We start from the raw sequence: 25,121 nt of genomic DNA on the forward strand, positions 1-25,121 counted from the left end.
GGCTCCTCACTGGATGGATGAAGAATCTTAAGAAAACTGAAATGATTTCCCTGAAACCACGTGGCAATTCAGTGGCAAATCTGGACTAGAACATAGGTCGCTTCGTTCCTGTGCTGTGTCCTTCACCAAAGCACATCAGTGCTGTTTCTTTGGGGGTTTGTTGATACACTCTGCTACACAATCCTCTGGTTTCTGGTGAAAACCCAGCCTTCTGATAGAACCATCAGTTTCTTGAGGGATGTGCTCACAGTCTTAAACTTCAAAGATGCTGCTCAAATTCTTGTTCCTCCATGGGACTACCTGAGTGGGTTTTCTTTCTTTCCCCTGTCTTCCTCAGCAAGAATGACTACTCAGTTTTCTTTTTCTTGTACTGTTATTTGAGAATTTACCAGGTACCCTGTATGAATGTTTCCTCTGTTCCACCATTGAACACCCAGTCTCTGGTGGACTCTACCTTCATACTGTCTCTTGCTTCCAGCCTTTATTTCTTTCTCACTGCCACTTTTCTCGGGCATTCTTTTCTCCACCCCAGACTGTTCCATAGTGCTTGAGTTGGTTTCCTCTGAGCCTATCCTGGCTTTCCCCTAACTGGGCCAGATTAATCTTCCTGATAACTCCTACCATGTTATTCTTCTTTCACTTAATCTTCTATGCCTCCCCTTTGCCTGTCCATTATCTACAAATGCCTCAGCCCTGCATTCAGGCCCTGCAAATAAAGCCTCAAACTTCATTTGCCACCCACTATTCCTCTCACATAACCCGTACACTAAACTTGTGCAGTTCAATCAGGCAGCCACCAGCCACAAGTGGCCACTGAGTGCTTGAAATACAGTTCGAATCAAGATGCATTTGTACATGTACCATATACACCAGATGTTGAAGACTTGGCAAGAAGAAGGAATATAAAGTATCTCCTTAATAGCTTTTATGCTGATTAAATATTGAAATGATAATATTTTGTACAGTTGCATTAAATGAAACATTTTGTTAAAATTGTGCCATTTAAAAACTTTTTAAGTGTGGCTATTAGAAAATGAAAACTACACATGTGACTGGCATTATGTTTTTACTGGACAGTGCCATCTGGATAAATCAGACTACTGTACTTCCTGAACTTGCCCCACCCTCTTCTGTCTTCATTCACCGTTTCACATTCAGACACCATCTGGCACATATACCCTTCTCTGCAGGTCAAATTCTACCCTTGGTTAAAGGTCTCTTTCAGGTGCTATATACTTTATAGAACATGCCTTCATCACCAATTGCATATGCCTTCTCTTTAGAAGCAGCACAGTGGGACAGTGAAGAGTACAGACTCTGGAGCCAGAATGCCTGGGTTCAAATCATAGCACATCTATAAAATAATGACACTGACTACCCCAGAGATTTTTGAGACTGAATAAGGAAATGTTTATACAATTATAATACAGCATCTAGCACAAGATAAGAGCACAGTAAGTACTTATAATTCACTTAATGTGAAAGATTCAAGCTACCTGTGTTGCTTCTAGTGACAACTTTAACTTCCTTGTCAAGGGTAGAGGATTAGTGGGGGTGGGGTAGGGTGGGTTCAGTACTTTGAAATGGACTCTTCTATTTGTCATGGGTCACACTTTATAAAATATCTGTGACTTGTCCCTGACTCTTGACTCTCTGCTGATTATAGATAAGACACCTGAGAGGGATGGTAGGTATTCCTACATGGTACCTTTCTTTTGGGCTCAGGTATCTCTTACAGGTGTCACCTGATAGCCCTTTAAAAAAATGATAAAGAACAACCTTCCATTAAATATTGCAAATCTAGGGGCCCCTGAATGGCTCAGTTGGTTAAGGGTCCAACTTCGGCTCAGGTCATGATCTCACAGTTCATGGGTTCGAGCCCTGCATTGGGCTCTGTGCTGACAGCTTGTTCTGAGCCTGGAGCCTGCTTTGGATTCTGTGTCTCCTTCTCTCTTTGCCCCTCCCCCGCTCACACTCTGTCTCTCTCTGTCTCTCACAAATAAATGTTTAAATATATATATATATATATATATATATATATATATATATATATATATATATATAGCAACTCTAGAGAGCCACCCTGCAGAGTTCTCATTTGCTCATTCAGTTGGAACACTCCAATTGGAAAGTGCAACCTGAGAGACTCTCCTCCAAGACAGACTTTCCAGAGCACCTAAGAAGCTGTGAGGAGTTTATGAATTATACTGTGAACCAAGATTTTCAAGAAGATTCCCTAGATAATGGATTTTCCAAGTCATTTGTGCAACAACTAAATTAAAAATATAAAGCCTCAGAGGAAAATGGTAAACACATCTAAGCCCTTACTCAAAACCCATTTAAAGTTTTCTAAAGACACAAGCAAAATAACCCAATCTTTACCCCCTAAACTGAATTCTTCTAGCAATAACATAACATGACAAGACTAACTCTGATAAATAAAACTACATGTTGAATTCTCCCCAGGGAATGTCTGCATTATCTGTAATGATTTCTCAAAAGTATTTTTTAGAAGCAGAGAATATTATGTTGTCAGGACAGTGACAATGCAGATATGCTTCAGGAAACTCTTCCATTACAAGCTCCTGTTCTAGACATTTAAAAACCTTTTTTTAAATGTTTATAATTTATTTTTGAGAGAGAGCGTGAGAGAGAGCATGCCCGAGCATGCACGAGTGGGGGAGAGGCAGAGAGAGACAGGGACACACAGAATCGGAAGCAGGCTCCAGGCGCTGAGCTGTCAGCACAGAACCCGACGTGGGGCTTGAACCCACAAACCGTGAGATCATGACCTGAGCCAAAGTCGGCCCTTAACTGACTGAGCCACCCAGGCACCCCCAAAACTCTTTTTTTTAAATGAGCCCATAAAAGCTGGTTGCAACTAAAATACTACATACTTCTAATTAATCTAAGGATGGATTTGAAGTGCCTGAAATTACTGGCATGTATGCCTTTAATTTTCGCTAACTCCTCAGCTCTCTGGTGGACACCAATTTGTGTGGTTGCCTGGCTCAAAACTGCCCCCCCCTTTTTGAAATGTTTATTTATTTTTGAGAGAGAGCTCAAGCAGGGGAGGGGCAGAGAGAGAGGGGAACAGAGGAGCTGAAGTGGGCTCTGCACTGACAGCAGCGAACTCATGAATTGTGAGATCATGACCTGAGCCGAAGTTGGATGCTCAACTGACGGAACCACTCAGGTGTCCCCACAATGTCCCTTCTTTAGAGTCACCTCCTGGCTGGTTGCCTCTGGGTGGAGTGTCTCATTGACTGTGTCCCTATGCTCTTGCCTTAGGGGTGGGGCCTGAGGCAATCAGATTCTCTTTCTTAGGAATTTAACACTTGTCATAAGCAGGACTCCATGGAGCTGATTCACTGTAAAGGTGGAATCTTGGGAAAAGGGAACTGACCTCTTGCTGCTAAAATGCCACATTCTCTCTGGATCTTGCCCATATCCTTCTACCTCCTTGTTCTTCTATCATGATTAAATATGTCAGAGTTGATTTCTGGTACTTACAAATGAGAAAAACCTTAATCAGAGTCCCACCTAAGATTTCCTGGGGAAGTAATCCTGTTCCATTGGGGATCCATAACATAGGGTGTGTGCTGGTGGTCAGTGAGAGAGCTGAAGGCTCTTAATCATGAGTCCCCAGTGGCCTAAGTTGGTGTCAAAGACCAGGACTGAGCTTTTGGGATGACCACGTTGGCCTGGCTGCCACTGTAGAGGTGGTCTTGCAGGTGGTACACTGCAAGGTGTAAAGATCTACAGCTCAAGTGATGCCTCCACTGAGGTTTCTTCATTACTCAGACTAGAAGGGATGGCTCCTTCTTCTGAACTCCTACAAGACTTTATCACCTTCTGCATTTCCCTGCAGTCATCCGAGAATTAGACCTCTCTCTCCCATGGCTGAAGACTGGGAGCTCTTGGAGGGCAGGGGCGGTGTCTACGGATTCTACAAGTTGTCCTGTACATTTCAGTATGGAGTTCCTCAATGGCAAACAGGTTTGACCTCAGGGTTTTCTGTGTGTCAGCCTGAGGCTGAGGATGGGGAATGGGAAACAGAAAAGACCCAGAATAGGCTCAGACGCTTTAGCTGGAGAGACACGACTAATCCAGTGGAATGATAGAAAACAGCCTATAATCAGGTGTTAGGTGGCATGTTTGAAAGGCAGTTCAGCCTGGCCTGACACGACTAGCCTATCAGACTCCAGGCAATAATGAGCTCTGCTATTTTGGGATTCTAACTTATTCACCTTCCAAGTTGAGAAGAGCTAGTGGGTCATTTTCTCTAATTAACACCTCCCAGGAAGAAAACTATTCCATCAGGCCTGCCCCTTGGATGATAGGTAGTTTCTGTTCAACCTCATGCACCAGCTGTGGGTTTGTAGTCTTCTCTGTAGCATCAGATTGTTACAATCATACTTTGTAGTTATGTGGAACCTTTATTTCCCAGTACTTTTGGCTCTGCCATCTTGTGTATCTTCACCACAGTCAGCCCCACTCAGTCATGTCCCTTTTATAGACAGCACAGAGGTTTTATCACTAGCATGAACCCACAGTGCAAATTAGGGAAAGGGGACCTTGTGCTAGAACTCAGGTCTGCCCGGTCTTTGTCCTGTTGATCAATTCACATAGTTTGAGGGCTGTGTTGGACCCTACCTTGTCATACCAGAGCAGCCACTACCCCTGTGGGCTCAGGAATGCTGTCTGCTGTTGCTCATGAGGTAGAATTAGGAACCCAGGAGTCACCTGATTTCATCAGAGTCAAGGAGAAATGTAACGGCAGCAGGGGAAAACAAAACAAACCCTTCATTCCGAAAGTTGAGTTTTACTTATAAATTGGACTTTTCTGAGTTTGGCTCAAGTGGCATTAAAGAGCTGTGGTTCATGACCACACAGAGGGCAGCTGTGTGTGGTTTGCTGGCTGGGAGGGGGTGTCATCTCCCTGTGCGGCAGAAGGTAGGAGTAAATGAGGACCATGTAGAGAAGCTGCTAGAAGCTACCCACTAAGTCAGAAAGCCCACCTGTCTGGTGGGTGGGATTATTTTAATTCCCCTCTTAAAAAATAGCTGGTGAGAAATTTGCTAAAATCTGCATTAAATATGATTTTTTGCACACCAAAGGGGAGCTTCCAGAACAGAATACATATGTTCCCATGGAGCCAGCCCCTTTGGGTCTGGAAGTGAGCAGCAGGGTCTCTCTCTATCACCATGACTCACGGGGCTTTAAAATCCCATCTGTAAGATCACAGTTATACATGGCCAAGACACCGTCTGGTGCAGCTACAATGAGAGATTACATTTTGGAAAAAAAGCTTTTGTACCTCAGTTCAAGACATGGAAAATAAGCCAAGCTGAGAGGCTTGGGAAGAAGATAGAGGGGGTGAAGGAGAAGAAATGGAGCCCTAAATTAATCGGACTTACTGCTTTTGAAATTAAAAAAAAAATAAGGCAGAAAAAAACCTCAAGGAATTATTGCTTTCCAAGGGGGGAGCTGGGTCTGATGCCAGAGGAATTGGTGTGTGAACCTTTTTGGCTCTACATTTCCACTGAGATTTTGGGAACTCTGTTGCTTGCTTTTTTAGTGTCTTGCTAGGGGCCATCATTCACTGTCCCCAGAAGGATGATTTTTAAACTAATAAAATCTGGTCCTTGCAAAGCTTCCCCCAAGGAGTCTGTTTACAGGCACAGCCAGGTTTAAGAATTGCTTGAAGGTATAGCTGGGAATGCTGAGTCAGAACTGAGGTTCAAGATCAACCTCTATCTTGGGCCTTTGCTTTGGTTGGGTGTGTGGGAGAAGTGGCGTTGGGAGGTAGGACAAGAGCTTTATGAATTCTGAGACTGATTGATTGATTGATTGATTGGTTTATTGTCATCTGGCCCATCTGCAGGGAAGCTGAGGGCAGGGCCAAGCTGTTGTACCTTCAAGAACTTGGTAGGCTTCTCTATGTCCTGTGAACTTTTACCCTGTGCCCTGGACTGGGAACCCATGGGTCTCACTCCAGGCTCTCTGGGTGGTGGTCTCTCCCTTTGGTTTGTTTTAATGGATCCTGGGCTAAGGATGGATTTTTCTCTAATGAGTGAGTTAAAACAAACAAATAACAAAAACTAAAACAATTTGGATGGGACATACCAATATGGGTAAGCTTCCATTCTGGCTTCTCTGAAGCTGATATGCGTACTATGCCCGTTCAAAGGATAGACTGGGGGTCTGCAAAATCTGTAGCATAGATGCCGATTTAACACAACTCCCTCCGCTACCCATAGCACCTCCTCACCTCCCCATCCTCTAGGATGGAGATTTTTAAAATGACATTTAGATGCGGTACATCCCAACTAATACACATTTTTTTTTTTTTGCATTGGTTTATTGTTCCTATTCAGCTGTCTGCTCAGTTTGATATCATAGTAGTTCAAGAAACACTTTGACCATAATACCCATGAAATTTGGGGATTCCCCAGTTGAATAAGACCTCTTCAAGTGGTTCTCACTTTAGCACAGTGATTCAAAACCAAGGGTGGGGGGTGGATTTTGCTCCCATAGGAGCATTTGGCAAATGTCTAGAGTCATTTTTGGTGGTCATAATTTGGGAGGGCAGTGCTACTGGCATCTAGTGGGTGGAGGCCAGGGCTGCTGCTAAGCATCCCGTAGGGTACACAACAGCCCTCCACAACATGTAATTATTTCGCCCCAGATGTCAAGTGTGCTGTGGTTGAGATATCTGCTCTGGCCGAAGAGGTTTATTTTGAATAAATGGTTACCTTATGGCAGGGTATATGCAAAAATATAGGTCAGTACAGCGTATCAAATGATGTGTGTATGGGAGTGGGAGACGCTGGGGAGAGCTTCATGGGGAAGTGACTCCAAGTCATGATTTTTATTGAATGCCTTTGTAATCAGCTGTTCAAGAATGACTCTGGTGGGAAATCTATCAGTCAAGAATTATACACTGGGATTTTTTTTTTTGTTTTGCACAACCCTCTAGGTAATGTAAGTATTTCTGATGACTTGTATGTGTTCCCTTAAAAAAAAAAATTCCCCAAAAGCCTGGGAGCGGCTTTAACAAGGAAGGATCCATTCAACTTTATTCTTTTCTACCCAGCCAGGAATCTGAATCTACTCTAATCTGTGTTTCTTCCACCAAGACTCTTCTTCTTATCTCTCCTTAAAGGTTCAGCCCCATAACCATTTGCCCATGGTACCTTCCCTTGCACATTTCAGTCCATAGTAATTGCTCTACGTCCTGAATTCCTAGACCCTTGTTGCCTCTTTCTCTGCCCACACTGGTCTCTTGCATATGTTTCTACCTAGATTGTGGGTTTCTCAAGGACTGGGGCCATGCCCTCCTCCTGTTAATTCCTCTGCATCATTGAACACTGTCCTGGACCCTGATTTTCACTGAAGGTGGGAGAGGGAGAAGGACATTCAGGAACAATGTCAGGAGACTAATATCTTCCTGTAACACTGGATTGATAGATACAGCAAATTTTATCTTTTCAAAGTCTCTGGCCTGTGTCTTATAATAAAGCTTAAAGTTTAATCTCTGTTCAGTAGGCACAACATGCAAAAAATAAATTCCCATTATTATTATTAGCATTTTCTTACTAACAGATTTTTTAGAAGCTGTTTCCATATCAAGAAGATCAACCTTTCTGTTGTCATAGAGACAAAGATCTTTATATAACCATGGGCAAGGTGAGAATTTTTTTCCCCCTCTTCTTCCACTTGTCTGGAACTAATAAGACAAGGAAAAGGAAATGTTTTAAATCAATTTTTTTCTTTTACCTTTTTCCCCTCAATTAAAATGAGTGAGCATGTGGGAGGCTATTTTTTGTATCATATTTTAGTTTTTAAATACCTCAGTTTTTAATAAAACATGGAAAGTATAGAAAGATATGAATGATGGAACTGTGCCATTTTCAAAATGTGCAAACAGTGGGCTTGTCAATGACAAACAATTACACTCCATGTTCCTTTTTTTTCCCCTTGTTGAAACCAAATAGTGGACTTTACATGAAATCTTACAAGGCAGGACTACCAAGGCCTGGAATGATTAAAATGTAAGTTAGCATCTACTGAGGGGCCAATGATGAAGTCTAAAATGCTGTGCTGTACTTGTCTCCTCCAACCCCCAGAAACATGAGTGCTCCCCTTCTTTCTTCAGAGCCAGACCCTGTGCATGACTTCATGCAAGACCACATCTCTCTGGGTGCCTTATTTCATAATTTCAGCTCTCTCCTCTTTATGAACTCCTGATAATTTGTTATCCATAGCATTTTTTTTCTATCTTGTGATTAGTGTTTACCATTTCATTCATTCATCATCAAGAGGATTTCAGTATGATGCTGTTCACTTTTCCTGTCTTCTGCCTCAATGTTAAGTTACACCTTTATCCATTTGTCTTCTTTCCTAGGACTCAGAAGCATCCCTCTCCCTAGGATTAACCCTTCTTCTATGATCTGAGACTGACACTGTCCTCCCACCCTCACTGAGACCTTACTTCACCAAATATCATTCTTCCCCCTCCCTTATGTCTTCAGTCTGTCCTTCTCCATGGATTCCTTCCCTTATTCCTCTTTGAAGACAAAAACAAAACTTTTTCTCAATCCTGTATATTTTCCATATGTAGCAGAGTTTGGGGCTTTAATTTGATCATAGGTGCCTTTTGCAATAAATAGGTATTTTGTGTATGTATGTGTGTGAGGAGGCATATGGAGAGGGGAAGTATATGGCACAGGAAGTTTAAAACACACTTTTGCTTTCTATAAGATTATATCCTTCATGGAGAGCAATATCTTGGTTCTCAAACATTTGCATGCACCAGACCACTTGGGGATCTTGTTAAAACACCAGCTGTTGCACTACATCCTCACAGCTTCTGATGCAGTAGATTGGGGATGGGGCCCAAGAGTATGCATGTCTAACATCCCACGTGATGCTAACGCTGCTGGCCTAGGACCACACTTTGAGTAACACTGCCTTAAAGTGACTATCTTCCTATCCCTTCTTATGTATTTCTCTTGGCACATGGATGTTGAGGTCACCTTATTGTGCCCATAGGGTTCTCACCTAAAGGAGGAGGTCATCTCTCAATTAACTGATTCTCAGGAAGCCTTACCTTGTGAGGGTCAGCATGCTTGCCAACCTTACTTGTCTAAATGTCTAGAAGATACTCTTGGTGTGGATGCCAAGATAGTGGATGTGAAGGGAGGAAGTTGAGGATTCTCCAGAATCCCTCAGGGATGGCCAAAGGTGTCAGAGCCGGGGCGACTAGCTCCTTTTTGGGAGTGGGACTAGCCAGCTTCAGCATGCTAGCATTTCTTCTATTGTGCTTGCCTCCCACCTCTACCCCCAACCCCCTAAAATCTTTTTGAGGGGTTCTAGGCTTCTCTAAACTGTGCTATGGGGCAGTGGGAGAATTTGTTTTGTTTTGTACTTTCCACTTCAGCTTTCTCCAGGGAAGAGGTAGTCTCCTGAGGCCAACATGGTTTGGCAGCAGGAATTGTTGAGAGAGCTCAGTGAAGAGCTGAATCTGAGAGGACCTGGGAATGTATATATGTATGTATGTCTATGTGTGTACATTTACATGTATGTGTGTGTGTGTGTGTGTGTGTGTGTGTGTGTGTATTTAGGAAAAGGTAATTTCCTAAATACAAAGACAAGCAAATATAAAAACACAATTAACAGATGAAGTCCTGTCTTTGCTACTCAATAGCAAAAGGGGACCATGGCCAAGTTATTCCATGTCTTTGGATCTCAGTTTCTTGAAATCTCTATGATAAGTACTGAGCGAGTGAGAAAGGCTGTTAGTGGCACCATCATTCATAAGAGCAAGAAGGGAGGTTTGTCAGGGAAGGACAAGGGCTGGGACTAGGAAGGCAGCTTCCATGAATCTGTTGATTGATTGAAACAAATTCTTTCAGCATGGTCCTCACCTTCAGGGAATTGAGCTGACAAGATAATTAATGGAAACTAATTAATATAAACCCCTCAGCCTTTAAACTGTATCTCTCAGCTGCAAACATTCCCTGTAGGCCACTAACTCTTTCAGGGGAGAGGCTCAGCCCCTCAGGAGGGAAGGGGGGATCCCTGACAGACTGTTTCAGCCCATGGAAGTGGGGAGGGGGGGTTGCCTCTTTCTTCCCCAAGAATGAGATTCCATCACTGCCAATGGTTAGGACATAACCAAAACCGGGGCGCCTGGGTGGCGCAGTCGGTTAAGCGTCCAACTTCAGCCAGGTCACGATCTCGCGCTCCGTGAGTTCGAGCCCTGCGTCGGGCTCTGGGCTGATGGCTCAGAGCCTGGAGCCTGCTTCTGATTCTGTGTCTCCCTCTCTCTCTGCCCCTTGCCCGTTCATGCTCTGTCTCTCTCTGTCCCAAAAATAAATAAACGTTGAAAAAAAAAATTAAAAAAAAAAAAAAAAGGACATAACCAAAACCTACTTTTATGGTACTCTTCTTTCCTTTTCTTCTTTTAACAACTTTATTGAGATATAATTCATATACTATAATATTCACCCATTTAAAGTATACAGTGCAATGGTTTTTAGTATGTCTAGGGAGGAGTTGTGCAATCATCACCACAATCTAATTTTAAATAATTTTTGTTACCCCCAGAAGCCACAGCCATTAGCAGTCCCTGGGCCTTCACCCCTACCTAGCAGCTGTTAATCTTTCTGTTGGTCTGGACATTTCATATAATAGAATCATATAATGTGTGGTACTTTTTCTAAATCGAAGAAAGGAGACAGGGGACACTCTGATACACTAGTACAGAAGGCCCCTCCTCTCTTCACCCCATCACTTCAGCAAACCTCTTCCTGCCCCTACTTGCTGATGTATGCAATTCTTTTAACCTCCTTTGCAACCCGCTCTGTAAACGTGGAGGGCTGGGTGGCGTGTGGGAGGCGTGACATAAGGCACACCTTGATCAGACCAGCAGATTGAAATGCAAGTACGTCTGAGAAAGGGTAGGGCCGTGACTCGTATGCCTACTAAGCGGTACACTAGGGAGGCGGCGGGCGAACCAGCAATCCCAGGCGAGTGACCAGGTCACCCCTTGCCGTAGGGCCTGAGCACCCCATTCCTAGTGGAGCACAGGGTGTCAGAGGTCACAGTAACCTTCACCGACCTGGCTAGCACAAAGGTCAAGGCCACTTTCGACTTCCAGCAGTGGCAGGGAGCAGGCCTTCCCTTGTGGCTTCTGGGCAATTCCACGCCCCTTGCCTCAGCCCCAGTGGGGGAAATCACGGCCCTGGGGCCGCCAGGGCTGCAGGGGGTGCCAGCAGGAGGGGCCCTAACCCAAGGCGCGGCTTGGCACGGGATGGCAGAGACAGTCCCCAAGCTTTGCATTCTCATCACTCTAAAAGGTGGTGGAGTTTGACAGGGCGCAGCCTTTTTTTCCAAGCTTCCAGGTTAAAGGAGCCAAAGAGTAGGGAAGCTGAGTGGCCCAGAGCGAGGAGCGAGCGAGGGTTCCGGAGCGGGGCGCCGCGTACTCACAGTAGGGTGAGGCCGGCCCGTGGGCCGGGGCAGCGCAGGGCGCCGTCTGGCGGGCAGCTGCAGGGCTCGGGGCAGTGCGCCCGGGGAAGCGCCCGCGGCGGCAGCAGCAGCGGCAGCAACAGCGGCGCCAGCAGCGGCCGCAGCGCGTGGAACCGCCGCCCCATGGCTGGCGGAGCCTGAGCGCGGGCTGTTGCGGCTGGGCGGGTGCCCTGACCAGCCCCGGAGTGCCGCCCGCGCCCCTCTCCCCGCCCCTTGGCCTGCCCTCCCCCTTCTCCCGTGCCCGCCCGCCCTCCACTGCTGAGACTGTGCTCTGCCTCAACCTGGGGGTAGTGGCCTGCGACCCCATCCCCTCCTTTCCCTGCTGCTTTCCCTGGTCGGCCTTGACCTCTACATCTGCGAATGGCCCAATTATAGGAAGTAGTGTGGTAATGGTGACTGCTTTGGACGAGGGGTAGGGAGCTCTGAGTCCTCACCCTGACTCTGCTGTTCCGCTGTAAGGGAGTGTGAAGTTGGGTGAATCTTGTCACTTCCAGGAACTTCTCTTATTTCATCTGTGAAAGGGGCAGATGGATACTTTGCTCTGCCCACATGCTTCTTCCTTCTCAGCCCCAAATTCTTTTCCCTTCTCCCCCACCAGCTCTCTCCACACAAGTAATTTCTGACCTCTCAACTTACCAAGCAATTTCTCTGTATTTTTCTTGGTAGTAAGCACTTTCTTCCTTATAGTTATTTGAGCCCGTTCTATATCTATATATCCACTATAGATTGTGACATCCTAGAGGACAAAATCCAGTTCAGATTTATTTGTCTGTTCCTGGCTTCTACATGTTAAGTCTCTAATGAAGATTTGTTGAATGAATGAAAATGCTATGATAATGTACAGTGACTGCCCCACGGAGAGGCCCCTTACAGGGTAGACCCTGTGACAGGTGCCCTCCCTCAAGTCATGTCTAAGCTTCACAACAAACTAGCAGGGTGTTTGCAACCAGAAAAATGATGTTATGCGACTTCCCCAAAGTCACACAGTTATTAAGTAGTGGAAACTTGTTTGAACTTAGGTCTATCACCCACTTTCTTTTACCAGTGCAAAAAATTACTGTATGATCTGCATACCAAGGATTTAGAAAGGAGACAATTTTACGGTTAACTATGGGATGCATAATTTCCCTTATTTAATTTCATCATTAAAGCACTCCCCCCTCCCCTGTATCCCCCCCCCCCCCCCCCCCCCGTGCCCTGCCTTACAATGACTCTGTTTAGACTCTAGAAATCCTGGAAGTCTTTCTGGAAGAGGTAGACTTTGAGAGCCTGGAAAGTGTCTAAGACTCTAGAGACAGGAAAAGAAAGAACAGATATCCTTCTTTCTTGTTTGAAACCAGCTCTCAAGGTCAGATGTCTCAGTCACCAGTATGCAGTCTCTTGTGAGTTTTTGGCCCAAGGAAGGTAGATTTTTAAAAATTATTATTAAAAAAAAATTGGCTTTTTCCATGTTGTGCTAGATGGCACAAAAAACAAAGCTAATGTCTATAATACTGTCTTTCTTTTTTGGACCCCTCTCTCCAACTGCTTACTTGTTCTCTTCATACCTCTCTTTCATACCTCTGCATATGCTACCCATTTGCCTGGAATGATTTTCTCTTCCTTTTGCATATTCCATTAATGAAACCCCTGCTTGTCCTTTAAGACTTAGCTCAATGTCATTTTCACTGTAACACCTTCTTTGACACAACCTGAGTCTGTGCCCATGACACCTGATTCTATAGTCTGTAATATAACACATTGTAATGATATAGCTTTAGTTGTCCTTCCCCCTGTCTGTTCATCTTAGTATTGCTAGAACATGTCATAGATTCTAGCACCTAGTAGGTAGGTACTCAGTCGATATCTATTGAATAATAGAATGAAAAAATGAAACCCAAGTACAGACCTATAGCCTATGTTTAGTAAATCATCTGAGAAGTGCTTAAATAGCCTTGCCTGATTTATTCTCAACCACACTGGATCAGTCTGGATAGGTGTCAGGTGATTACTCATGACTACTTTGGGGTCACATCTTCTCTCCTCTTTTAATTTATCAGATTTTGGTAGGGAAGTTGGAATAGCACCAGGTTTTTTCAAGCCTTTCTACCATGTAGCTTGAATTATAGGAGAGAAGGAATGAATAACTCAAGGTGCCTCAGTGGTATTTATTTTAAATCTTACATCTTATGTGGCTTTTTTTTTTTTTAACTTCAAAGCATGTCTGCTATGTAAAAAGAATGGTTGCTTCCATTCACCCCTGAAGAACCATTTGATTCTGTGCTTGGGTATCGTTGGGGGCTGGGCCATCAGGACATCTGGGTTTTTTTTTTTTTTTCTGTTCTGTCATTGACAGTGTGATTTGGTCTTCAGTTTCTTCATCTGAGAGGGGGTTGGAGTGCACAATCCCCAAGGTTCTTCTAGCTTTATTTATTACAAAAAAAATTTTTTAATGTTTACTTATTTTTGGGAGAGAGACAGCATGAGCGGGGGAGGGACAGGGAAAGGGAGACCCAGAATCTGAAATAGGCTCCAGGCTCTGAGCTGTCAGCACAGAGCCTGACACGGGGCTTGAACTCCCAAACCACAAGATCATGACCTGAGCTGAAGCCGGACGCTTAACCGACTGAGCCACCCAGGCACCCCAAGTCTCTTCCAGCTTTAAAATGCCAAGGACTTTGTGGACAGCTCCTACTGTATTAGTGGTGGATTGGAGTTGGAGGAAGTGGACAAAATAATAAAAAAAAAACCTCAAGTGGAATAGGCAAGATTTTCTGGTTCTTGAACATATGTCCTGTTAGTAAGTACCATAACAGATACTTGTTCCTCTTAAAAGCAGTAGTTTTACCTTTCCCTCAGAAGAAAAGGTGAATGTAGGGCAGAGGGAAAAAAAATGTGTAAGAAAAGAAAAATACAGTTACGCCTGTGAGCTTCTCACCTTACCACCTGGAACAAAACAAAACAGAACAGAAGAAAAAAGGTGATCCCTGAAAGTTACACTCAGAAATTTTGTGCAACCCGCCTTGTAGTTTGCTTGGAAATTTTGTCTTCCATTTCACTGCCTTCATGGTGTGGAATCAGAGATGTGATTGGATGTGCCACCACCAGTGTGGCCTTAGGGGGAACTAACTAGAAGCTGCAGGCTGATGGGGGCCCTGGCCCTGGCCCTGAGGGTAGGTCTGGGAGTGGTAGGTGAGACGTTCCTCGTTCCTCGGGCATGAGACTCCTCTAAGGCTGACCCACAGAGAGGGTTAGAGAAGGGGCTTTGCCCTTTTGGTCATCATGTGACTGGAAGTGATGTGAATGAATTGGGGGCTGCTGTCCTCCTTGTCTCATGAAAAAAAATGCCTCTCTGACAGTGGCTAAAGCTACAGGGAGAAAAATGGAGACGAGAGACCTATGTGGGCAAATAGTCTTAGGCCAGCTCCTCCCCTGGACTTACCAAGTAATGAGTCCACACTTCCCTCTTTTGCTGAATCAAGTTCATTGGAGTTGAGCCTCTTACCTGCAACCCAAACTTCTAATCTCTACTATCTCTGACCTTTCTTTGACTCGCTACTTCCCCCATCCACTCTCAGGAAAGAAATGGGGCTTTTCTGTTCTTACCTCCGTCATAGGACTCGTCACAAGCAAAGTGAATTTTTCTCCTTTGCATTGACAGTATCTATCACTGTGCTTCTGGGAATGGGCTGGAGGCAGGAGTGAATGAACAAATGAATGAATGCTGAATGAGTGCACAAAGAGGTAGTGGCATAGAGCCACGTTATTCTTCTTTTTAGAGAAGCTGCACTTCACTAAATAATTCACCAAGCATTTTCTTTCCATTTTAGAGAAGGCCTCCTAGTAAACTTGTGACCTTGGTATAGAAATCAAATTTCAAGCTAAAATATTAGGTAGAGCCAACAGAAGGAAGGAGAGAAAACTTTCTGAAATGACGCAATAAATCAACAAGGAAACAGGATTTGAATTTTAAAAAATGGATGTAGAATTTATCAAAATGTATACACCACAGGATACTGGTTGCCTGCCATGCTCATTGGCAGTATTTAGGGAAAAGGTGTCCAAACTGAAGAAATTTGGGAAAAATTGGGTTAAAAAAGTTAAAGTTTTTACTAGACAGTTTCTGAGAACTTTTAACATGTATTCTGAAGCTCTAAGAGGCTGTAGTATAGACGGGGACAGATGTTTCTTCAGGACACACTTTGAGAATACTGACTTGGGAATCCATGTTGAGAAAAAGGATTTATTCACAAATTTTCAGGTGTCTGACTTTATGGCAAAGAACCGCCTCACTGAACTGGAAGGATATAATGTGTGGATTTAGTAGTGAGAGGAGAGATTGCCTGGATCCATCTTCTTCTCCCTCCATCTTTTTTTTTTTTTTTAATGCTTATCCAGTTTTGGGAGAGAGAGACAGAGTGTGTGTGTGTGTGTGTGTGTGTGTGTGTGTGAGAGAGAGAGAGAGAGAGAGAGAGAGCGAGCAGGAGGGGCAGAGAGGGAGAGAGGGAGAGAGAGAAAGAGGAGACACAGAATCCGAAGCAGGCTCCAGGCTCTGAGCTGTCAGCACAGAGCCCCATGCGAAGCTCAAACCCATGAACCCATGAGATCATGACCTGAGTGGAAGTCTGACACTTAACCGACTGAGCCACCCAGGTGCCCCTCTCCCTCCATCTTTCAATGTGGATATTCAGGGTTTATAAATCCCAATGTTATCAGTATATCTCTGTAGGTTAAATATTACCCTGTTTTTAAAAATGAAAATAAAGCACAGGGTGGGAGCACATTGATTCGATTATATCTTCATCTGATTCATTATATCTTCATTCGATTATATACTTGCAGAATAGTTTCTGAAGGCCCGAGGTGGTGTGAAGACGCTGGGTGTGTAGAGCTTAGGGGCACCTCACTGAGGGCAGGGAGTGTCTGCAGGAAGCTTCCTCCCATCAGACCTATGCCAGGATCAGGATCTTGGATTTGCTCTCAGATGTATCCAGAACAGAGCCTGGAGGCTGGGGAGTGAAGGAAACCTCCAGGCTTCTTTGTGTGGAGGCAGCAGCCCTCTTCTCTTCCCTTCCTGCATTCATCCTGCCCTAGGGGGCTCGGTGTGGGGCTCGGGCGGCTGAGATTTGGTAGGACTCCATTAGAGATGCCCGCCTGTCAACCTGAAGCTGCTAATATCTGTCTGATAATTTCTGTCACATTGAATTATGCTTTATGGACATCATGTGGCATGTGGACAAACAGAGAGGTCAGTTATTACTCTAGGGTCTGCAAGGCCTGTATCAAAAGGAGATTCTCCTTCAGAGACTAGTTTGGAAGTAGCCATCTGTACTGAATTGTGCATGTGGGGCTGACATACTGGAAGGACAGATTTCAGCAAAAGGGGATCAGCAGGCTCGGAGGGTGCCCATGAGGGGTGGGCAGCGCTGGAGATGATATATAGAGCTTGAAGGACATCTGACTGGAGGGATCCAGGAGGCAGCTGACTTGCCCTGGTGCCAGGCAAGGGAAACTGAAATGGCGGAATCACACTGGGGATCTTACATCAGCGATTCTCAAACTTTAGAGAATTTGCTTGAGAAGGAGACTTAGGGGGGTGTACTTTGGGAGAGTCTGCTTCTGTACCTTTGGCATCATGACAGGAAATATGCATTTTCAAAGTGTCTCAAGTGACTTTTTTTTTTTTTGGAGAAGGGACCCCAGTCCCCTCTCTGAGAAACTCTGCTCCAGAATAGCAGATGAACTCCAGGGAGAGAGTGGTGGATGAGAAGTGGGGCAGCCTGGCATATCTACCAGAGGGAGGAAGAATCAGGGGAGCCATCAGATGGGTTCAAGGACAGCCAGGCAGAAGGTAGACTAGAGGGAATAGACCATCCATGCAAGCAGTAAGACAAATGATAGGCCAACACAAAAGAAAAGTTTATTCTACCTTGAAATTAAAGATACAAAACTTAAAACCCTATGGATGACCTGACTTACACTAAATTAGCCAAGAGAAGGGCCACTTAAAGGAAACACCAAGTGAGTAATAATTGTAAAACAAATACACTCACTCGTTTGAAATGATTTAAGCCTTTTGGGAAGCAATATGGTAATTCTAATCTAGATCCAGGCATATGTATATGCCCCTAAACCCTGGGATTCTAAACCCGAGACTTTTCCAAAGTGAATGATTGAACAGAATAAAAATGCCATGAGAATGAAGATGTTCAGTATGGGAGTATTTATATGAGATGGCCTGAATATTAACCAGTATTATAGTGATTAAAAAAAATTATGATTCACTTAATCAAAGAAACAATCACTGAAATATTAAAAAGTAATTTGTAATAATTTGACTTATTTAGAAACATAGGAGAGTTGGATATGTCAAATAAGAAAGGATCTAAACCAATATTTACATTGTATGTCCAATAATGTAGACATGTTCCTTTGAGGAGAGAAGAATGGAGTCATTTTCTGTCTTAGTCCCACACGTCTAAATCAGCACCATGCTCTGTGTGCCTGGCGATGTATAAGGCAAGTCGCAGATACCAGTTGGTGTTTTGAGCAGTTATGTGAATCTCAGGTGGCCAGGGTAGCTCTGTAAACATCCTAACTGCCCTCCTCGCTGGTTTGATTTCCAAGTCTTCCTTCTACCCCTTGCCTCTTTATGGAGCTTAGGAGACCACCTCTGACCCTTTGCACTTTATATCCACGTCTGGTTTTTCCCGCTCTGGGCTTTCACCTTCCCCTCAGACTCTGATGGGACTGACTTTTGCAGTTTTAGGCAATCTCAGGTAGTAGCACCCACCTGAATAGTCACTTAATAGTATGTTTAAGATTTTACTTAAACAATTTTTTTTTTTTTTTTTTTTGCATTGGGGCACCTGAGTGGCTCAGGTGGTTGAGCGTCCAACTTCGGCTCAGGTCATGATCTCGGGTTGTGGGTTTGAGCCCCATGTGGAGCCTGCTTTGGATCCTCTGTCCCACTCTCTCTCTGCCCCTTCCCCCAAATCCCCTCTTTCCCTCAAAAATAAACAATTTTTTCCCATCAAAGTAATATCCCTGCTAGAACTATCCAAATATAAAGCCATACCTAATATTGAAAAGTAGAATACTTTCTCATCATCTTTCCTTCACCTAAAACCCTGGCATTGGCTTCATTTCTAAATAATACATGTTTTTTTTCTGTTTTAATATTCTATTGATGTATAATAAATTACCACAAATTAAGCACCCTAAAAACAACACATAGTTGTTATTATAAGTTTCTATGGGTCAGGAGTTTGGGCATGGGTTAACCGGTAGAGGGTGGGCAAGGTTGGGGAGAGGATCTAATGGCCTAATCTCTCTGGATATAGATTTTCTACGAATAGAGCTGTTTTAGCCCCACTTTCCCCCCCAACCCCCTGCCACAGCCACCCCTCAGCTTCTGCAATAAGTTACATTTTTAAGTCCTGAGACTCTGTGGATCTACAAGTGGAATTAGCTTAATGCTTATCGGCATTCCTTCCCGCTGGGCTTTTGGGTCACACTGCTTACATCAGCTACTGCTCTTCCGTCTGCTTGTTATCTTCCAAATATTTGTTGAAATCTTTCACCTGCAGTTATGAATTAGTATGGGTCTTCCAAGAGGCAGATTCCAAGATGATCCCTGACGATCAGGGATTTTGTTAGGAAATCATCTGAGTGAGAGAAAGTGAGGAGGGAGCCAGAAAAGGCTGAGAGAGCATCGCAGAGAGATGGCAATGAGGGAGAGAAGGAAAGGAGGCTGGGTGGAAGCACCCTAGACCATAGTGTAGTGTAAGACTGGTCAGCTAGACTGGCAGAAACACGTGAGCCAAAGGTGACTGTTGTAGAGGTCCTATGTCTGTTGTAGCCAAAGGTGACTGTTGTAGAGGTCCTATGAATGCCATCCTCATTCATAAGTTGACAGCCGTCTTGGGGAAGCACGACCTGGGCAACTCAGCTGTGGAGGTGGGTTTCAAAACCCAGCAGGGAGCCCTTGGTCAATTACACTCCTATAGACGGCGGCCTGAGCTGTCTCATGGCTACCAGAAACTATTTCCTCTCTCATTGCCTTTATACTTTGGATGGTTCCTTTTTTTGGAGGAAGGTGGAGAGAGTGTATTTAAAAAAAGACCTTGCTACATTGTAGTGGCTTCTAGGAAAGGAAAGGAAATAGATGGGTGCAGTTCTGTGTTCATTTTTTTTTTCAATCATTTAAAATAACTCTCTTCAAAATCTACATAATGTATTTATACTTTCAAAGAAAGTTTAAAGAAGAAGGAAAAGGTGATCTGAAGGGCCATATGCAGAAAGCTGGGGAGGATAGAGACTGAAAAGGCTGTGGGACTTGCTAACTGGAAAGTCATTGGTGAACTTATTGCTGGTTCCACAGTTTTGGGGGTGACAGCATGGAAGAGACTATGAGATTGGGTGTGCACAGACAAGTTGGTCAAGAAGTTAGGTGGCAAAAGGAAGAAGAGGAAGAGAGCATTACTTTAGGAGTGAGCTAGGTAAAGGGAAGGGAGATCCTAACAGGTTCCTTAGTAGACATAAAAAGGAGCCAGAGTGGAGGGAGAGATAGAGGATGCAAATAAGAAAGGACATCATGAACATGGTCTAAGCAGAGGCAGGGGAGGGGATGGGGACCAAGAATGCACATAGAGGGCTAGTTCCAATAGCAAGAGCAGTGCCTCCCCCTCAGAGACTTGAGCAAAGGAAGGAGGGAGAGGTGGACATAAAGAAATGGTTAAGGGATATATCAGTTAGGATTGCTTTTAGTTGCAACTAAAAACTTCATTATTGTGGCTTCAGGAAGTAGGGATTTAGGTGGTAGGCAGCCCAGAGCCAGTATGACAGCAATAAGATACTGCCAAAGACTCAAGGTTTTTCCATCTTTCTGTGCCATCTTGCTCCATGAATGAATGAATGGTCAAAGTATTGGGAGATAGCGACAATATTCTCATTAGGACTTTTCTTTCTTTTATGGAAAACAATGTGAATGACCAAACCATGGCACTTTGTTTAAATGATCTGGTGTATTAACAAACTGAATACCACATGGCTTTTAAAATATGTAAATGAGGTAGGGAGGCAAAAAAAAATCTAGATTCTGTAATGTTAACTAAAATAAAATCTTTTTTTTGTTGTTTGTCTTTTTTTGTTTTTCACCCTCATGTTGAGGGCTGACTTTCAATAGATCACAGTGAGGGAATGGCTTTGCTATGTACGAACCCCTGTAAAATCTTAAAATAATATGGGTGCATTGACTGCAATTGCAAAAAATTATATCTGTACAGTTTTAAAGGAAGGAGAGACCATTGTATCTTGACATTCATTTAGGTTTTACGGTGAAAAGGGCTGGGATTTTTCTTTTTTGATGATTCTGCTTATATTTCATCATAAAGTTGTTACTATGTAATTAAAATATTAAAAAGCCCACATGGAATATTCCTTGAACTATTTGAGAAGAAACGCACTCCAAAAATGAAAGCATGGTCATCAACATATTCGCCCATCATAAACACACCCAAGGAGCATCATTAAATTCTGATAACTAGGTTCCAGCCAGAATGTTGGTGTGGTGAAGTGAATCCTCTTGCTGTGATCAGCACTGTACTGCTTGCAATGGTTAGCCTGCGATGAGGATGAACAGGGTTTTTGGAGCTGTGGGAGGCGTGGAATACGTGGTATCACCTGGGTGGTTCATGAAGGCCTCTTCCCCAAATCTCTCTCTACCTCCTGCACAGGTCTGCAGTTCTTCTGGGGAGCAATGCTTTCTTCTGTTCAAGGGGGGGCACTGTGACCTTCCACTACATATAAATGATTATGTTTTTCCAAAGGAAAGGTTTCAATATCTGTGAAGAAAGAGTGCAGAAAACAGGGGTGGTTCTGGATGCACTGAAATCTAATGTCTTCCTAAACATGCTGAGGATGAATCTAGCATCTCAATTCAAACGACCTCCAGTCCCTCACTCCTGAATTCTCTCCCCTCCTCTTACATTGTACAAAGATGCGCAGAGCTGGAAGGGCTGGGCAGGGCCCTCTGATTTATCGTTCTGCCTCTGTCAGTAACTTTAAGTCATCCCAGTGAAGTAAGTTCCTCCTATTTTTAAGAACCAGAAGAGGATGTTCTTCAACATCTCTCAATCATACATTCCTTGTCTGGTAAGACTTACCCCAGAAATGCTTCCTTAAGCTAAACTTTCTAAACTAAATTCCTCACCTGCAATTTCACAGCCTTTTACTTGTTGGATTGCCATCAGAGATTAAGAATCCTTAATCATAGCCCTTCAGAATTTTTATCTGGCAACTCTAACTAGGTGAGGGGTCATCTAATCCTCCTTTGCTAACACTGTGCTCAGTGACCTAGGAGCTCAGAGACTGATGGACACTCTTTCTAGGTCTGGAAAATGAGGAGAGTAATATTCGCCTCTCTTCTCCTTGCATGCACCTTGTAAAGACCCATAAGATAATATGAATAAAATAACTCGGGGAAATATGAACAAGCTCAAGTTAATATTAACATCCTTCCCACTTTTCCATTGAGTCTTTGCTATCATCCAAGGCTTCTCTGCTCCTCTAGCACTGGCTTTGGCATCTCATAGCATTGCCAGTAGGAGCCTCACGGTCTTCCAGACACCCCTGCTCTGCCCTCTGACTTGCAGCTCTGTGCAACCCACAGCACCGATGGCTCGGTCTGAATGGATTCCCTGGGGTTGGTCTCTTCCTTTACCTCCTTTGTAAACTGCTGAATCCTTACAGACATGTGGTTCTCAACTGGGGGTGTTTCTCCCCCTTCCTCCCTTCCCAGCAGAGGACACTGGGCAATTTCTGGAGTAATTTTTGGTTATCATAGTAGTGGGTAGAGGCCAAGGATGCTGCCAAATACCAATGATATAAGACAGCCCCCCACCCCCAAGAATTGTCTGGCCCCAAATAGTTGAGGCTGAGAAATTCTGTTATATATTAAAGCTCACATATTCTTTTTTTTTAAAAGAGCCTTATCAAGGTCTAATTGATATACAGGAACATAGATATATTTAAAGTGTACAGTTTGATGTGTTTGACATCACTACATGTGAAACCATCGCCACAATGAAGAAAACAAACATATCCATCACCACCAAAAGTTTTCCCTGTAGTTTTGTAAGTTAGCCCTCTGCTTTCCACCCACCCCACCCTCTTCTACCCAGTGAACCACTGGCTTGCCTTCTGTCACTCTTAATTAGTTTGCATATTCTAGAATTTTATTTAAATGGAATCATATACTTGTTTTTGTCTGGGTTATTTCACTCAGCGTAATTATTCTGAGATTTATCCGTATCATTGCTGAATGAGTTACTCTTGAAAAGGAAAGATAAGCTTATGGTTGAACAAAGGGATATGACCTGTAGGCCCTAGGTCACTACTATTCACTCCTTTGATGATTTGCTTCCTATATGGGATACCTCACTCAGCTGTTGTATAGCTTTTTGTTTCTGTTTTGTTTTCAGTCACTTTTCTTATCATGGTCCTCAAGACCTGGCCAGTGAGCTATCTCAGTGGTCTTCTAATGGGAGACTTCTGATTTCTAGGCTCTGTTTCCTTTAATTCATAAAACCCCGTTCTTTCCCCTTCCCTCGGGAAAATCCCAGAGAGGTAATATGTAGGATACTAGTTTGAGAAATACCGCCCTGACATAGCTTTTTTTTGTTTTTAAATTTCTACATTTCAGTTTTTATGCACACGCAGTGCACATACAGAGAAATAAGTCTTGACACACCATCTCTAAGTGTCCATGCTTAGCTGGTTTCCCCATGTTGGTGCTCGGAATCTTCCCTGGAATGATATCCAGTCAGGGTATCAATATTTAGTAATAGCAGGATGGATTCTTTAACTGAGGACATTGTGAAGACCATAAAGAAATTAGTTGACAATAGATGAACTCACATATAATTGAGAATTATGTGTATTTTTCTACATGGGTAGCCTAGACATACTTTTATATAGCAATGACATATGTTTTTGGAGTGATATTCTTGAATAAATTTCAAGTTGTTTCTTTCAAGATAAATGATAAAATATTTATTCTTAAGAAAATAGTACTCTTTTTGGTCTGTTCTGTAAATTTCTTTTCCAACTGTTTCCAAATAGCCTGATCCTACAGGATGTGGCTTATTCTTATCTCTTCCTACCAGTATGGTGTGGGGTGATTATTTCCTCATATTAATATTTGTACTATTTTTCTTCATCCAGCTCTTGGTTTTTGCATCTGCAGGTTCATTTTAAGTATCAGATGTCATTATTATGGTGAGGATGTTTTGCTCTCCTCCACACACGATGCCCTGCCCCTGGCAGCTTGTTACTTGGAAAGGGTTTCTTCTGTCTATGGTGGTCACTGGTCATCTTGCAAACTTAGTGTTTGTTCCATTGGTACCAGCAATCTGCTTTCTTTTAGGGGAACCCTCTGTCCCCTCTTTAATGTGTTTGGTTAACCTATTGGTCTAAGTACTCTTTGGCCTTCAACTCTCTTATCCAAGAGGTGGCAAGCACATGACCTGGGTTAGCTCCATCAGACTCTTCCCTGGGAGTTTAGTCTTCAGTGGCGAGTGGTGGCTGGAGCTGAGTCATTCTTCTTTCATCTGTGAGATACTGACTGAAATTCTTGGAACTGTTCCTTTCCTGTCCTTCTTGAGGACTGCTCGTTCAGATCTTTCTTCAGTTCTAGGACATTACCCAATGTCTGTTGTCCCAACAAATTATTATTATTATTCTGTCTGTATTTTTTTAGAGTCAGTTTCAATTGCTTACAATTAAAGAACCCAATCATATGCAAAGTATCTCTATTTTTCTTTCCATACATGGTCTTTTCTGTCCTTTGTTCCATTGCCCCAAAGTGGAAAGGTCTGCTTCCTCCTTTTAGTAAACAGATTGACTTCCTAATTGTGGACTGAATAAGAGACTGCCCCGACTGACCTTGGTGACCCCACTGAAGAGACTGAGGAATGCCCTCAAGAGCAAGAGGAATGGAAAGGTGATTTCTCTGGAACTCCAACAAGACACCAGGACTGGGGGAAGGCAGTGAGAAAGCCCTGTGAGGACTCGGGCTCAGCAGCATGAGAGCACCTTGCCCAAAGCAGTGGCAAGATTTCAAGGGAGGGTGAATGATCAACCTTCAGAGCCTAGCTTTAGACCCCTTATCTCTCAAAGGCAAAATTCCTTTATTTTTGGCTGGTCATTGAAGCAGAGATACCAGACTTCATAGTTCACTGTGGAGATCAGCAGTGAACATGATGATAGAGGTCGAGAGGCCCTTACCCTGATTTTCTGAGCACCATGGAAGGATACTAGATTCTGGAGAGACGCTGAGGAGGAAGGAGACCCTGGTAATGCCTGAGATCGAAATTCTTGCAAGTCTAGGAGGATGAGAAGTCAAAATGGAAATTAATTTGATTTAATAAAAATAAAGAAGTAGGTTTTTTTTGGTATCCTTAGTTTGTAGACTTGAGATTCATAATGGCTATAAGCCCTTAAAAAATTCTCACCCAGAGATTAACAAGTGTATTGAGTGCCAATTCTATCCCAAACATTAGCAAGACTCTGTGGGTAAAGCAAAGACATAGGAACTTTGCCTGAGT

At 43.6% G+C, this 25,121-nt stretch overlaps 1 protein-coding gene across 11 annotated transcripts in view; it reads right to left on the reverse strand.

Moving 5' to 3' along the window:
* Positions 1-11,693, reverse strand: part of LHCGR (luteinizing hormone/choriogonadotropin receptor) — a 119,999-nt gene extending 108,306 nt beyond the window's left edge. For 8 of the 11 annotated variants that reach the window (XM_023251668.2, XM_023251670.2, XM_045054191.1 and 5 more), the window contains exon 1: positions 11,497-11,686. In XM_023251668.2, coding sequence (XP_023107436.1) covers positions 11,497-11,660 — 164 coding nt within the window. In that variant the 5' untranslated portion in view covers positions 11,661-11,686. Of the gene's footprint in view, positions 1-11,496 lie in introns of all 11 variants that reach the window. The other 3 variants (XM_045054187.1, XM_023251667.2, XM_023251666.2) reach the window with 3 other exon arrangements.
* Between the last annotated feature and the right edge of the window lie 13,428 nt (positions 11,694-25,121).

The sequence above is a fragment of the Felis catus genome, chromosome A3 (genome assembly GCF_018350175.1).
Source record: "Felis catus isolate Fca126 chromosome A3, F.catus_Fca126_mat1.0, whole genome shotgun sequence".
In the NCBI taxonomy this organism is placed as follows: domain Eukaryota; kingdom Metazoa; phylum Chordata; class Mammalia; order Carnivora; family Felidae; genus Felis; species Felis catus.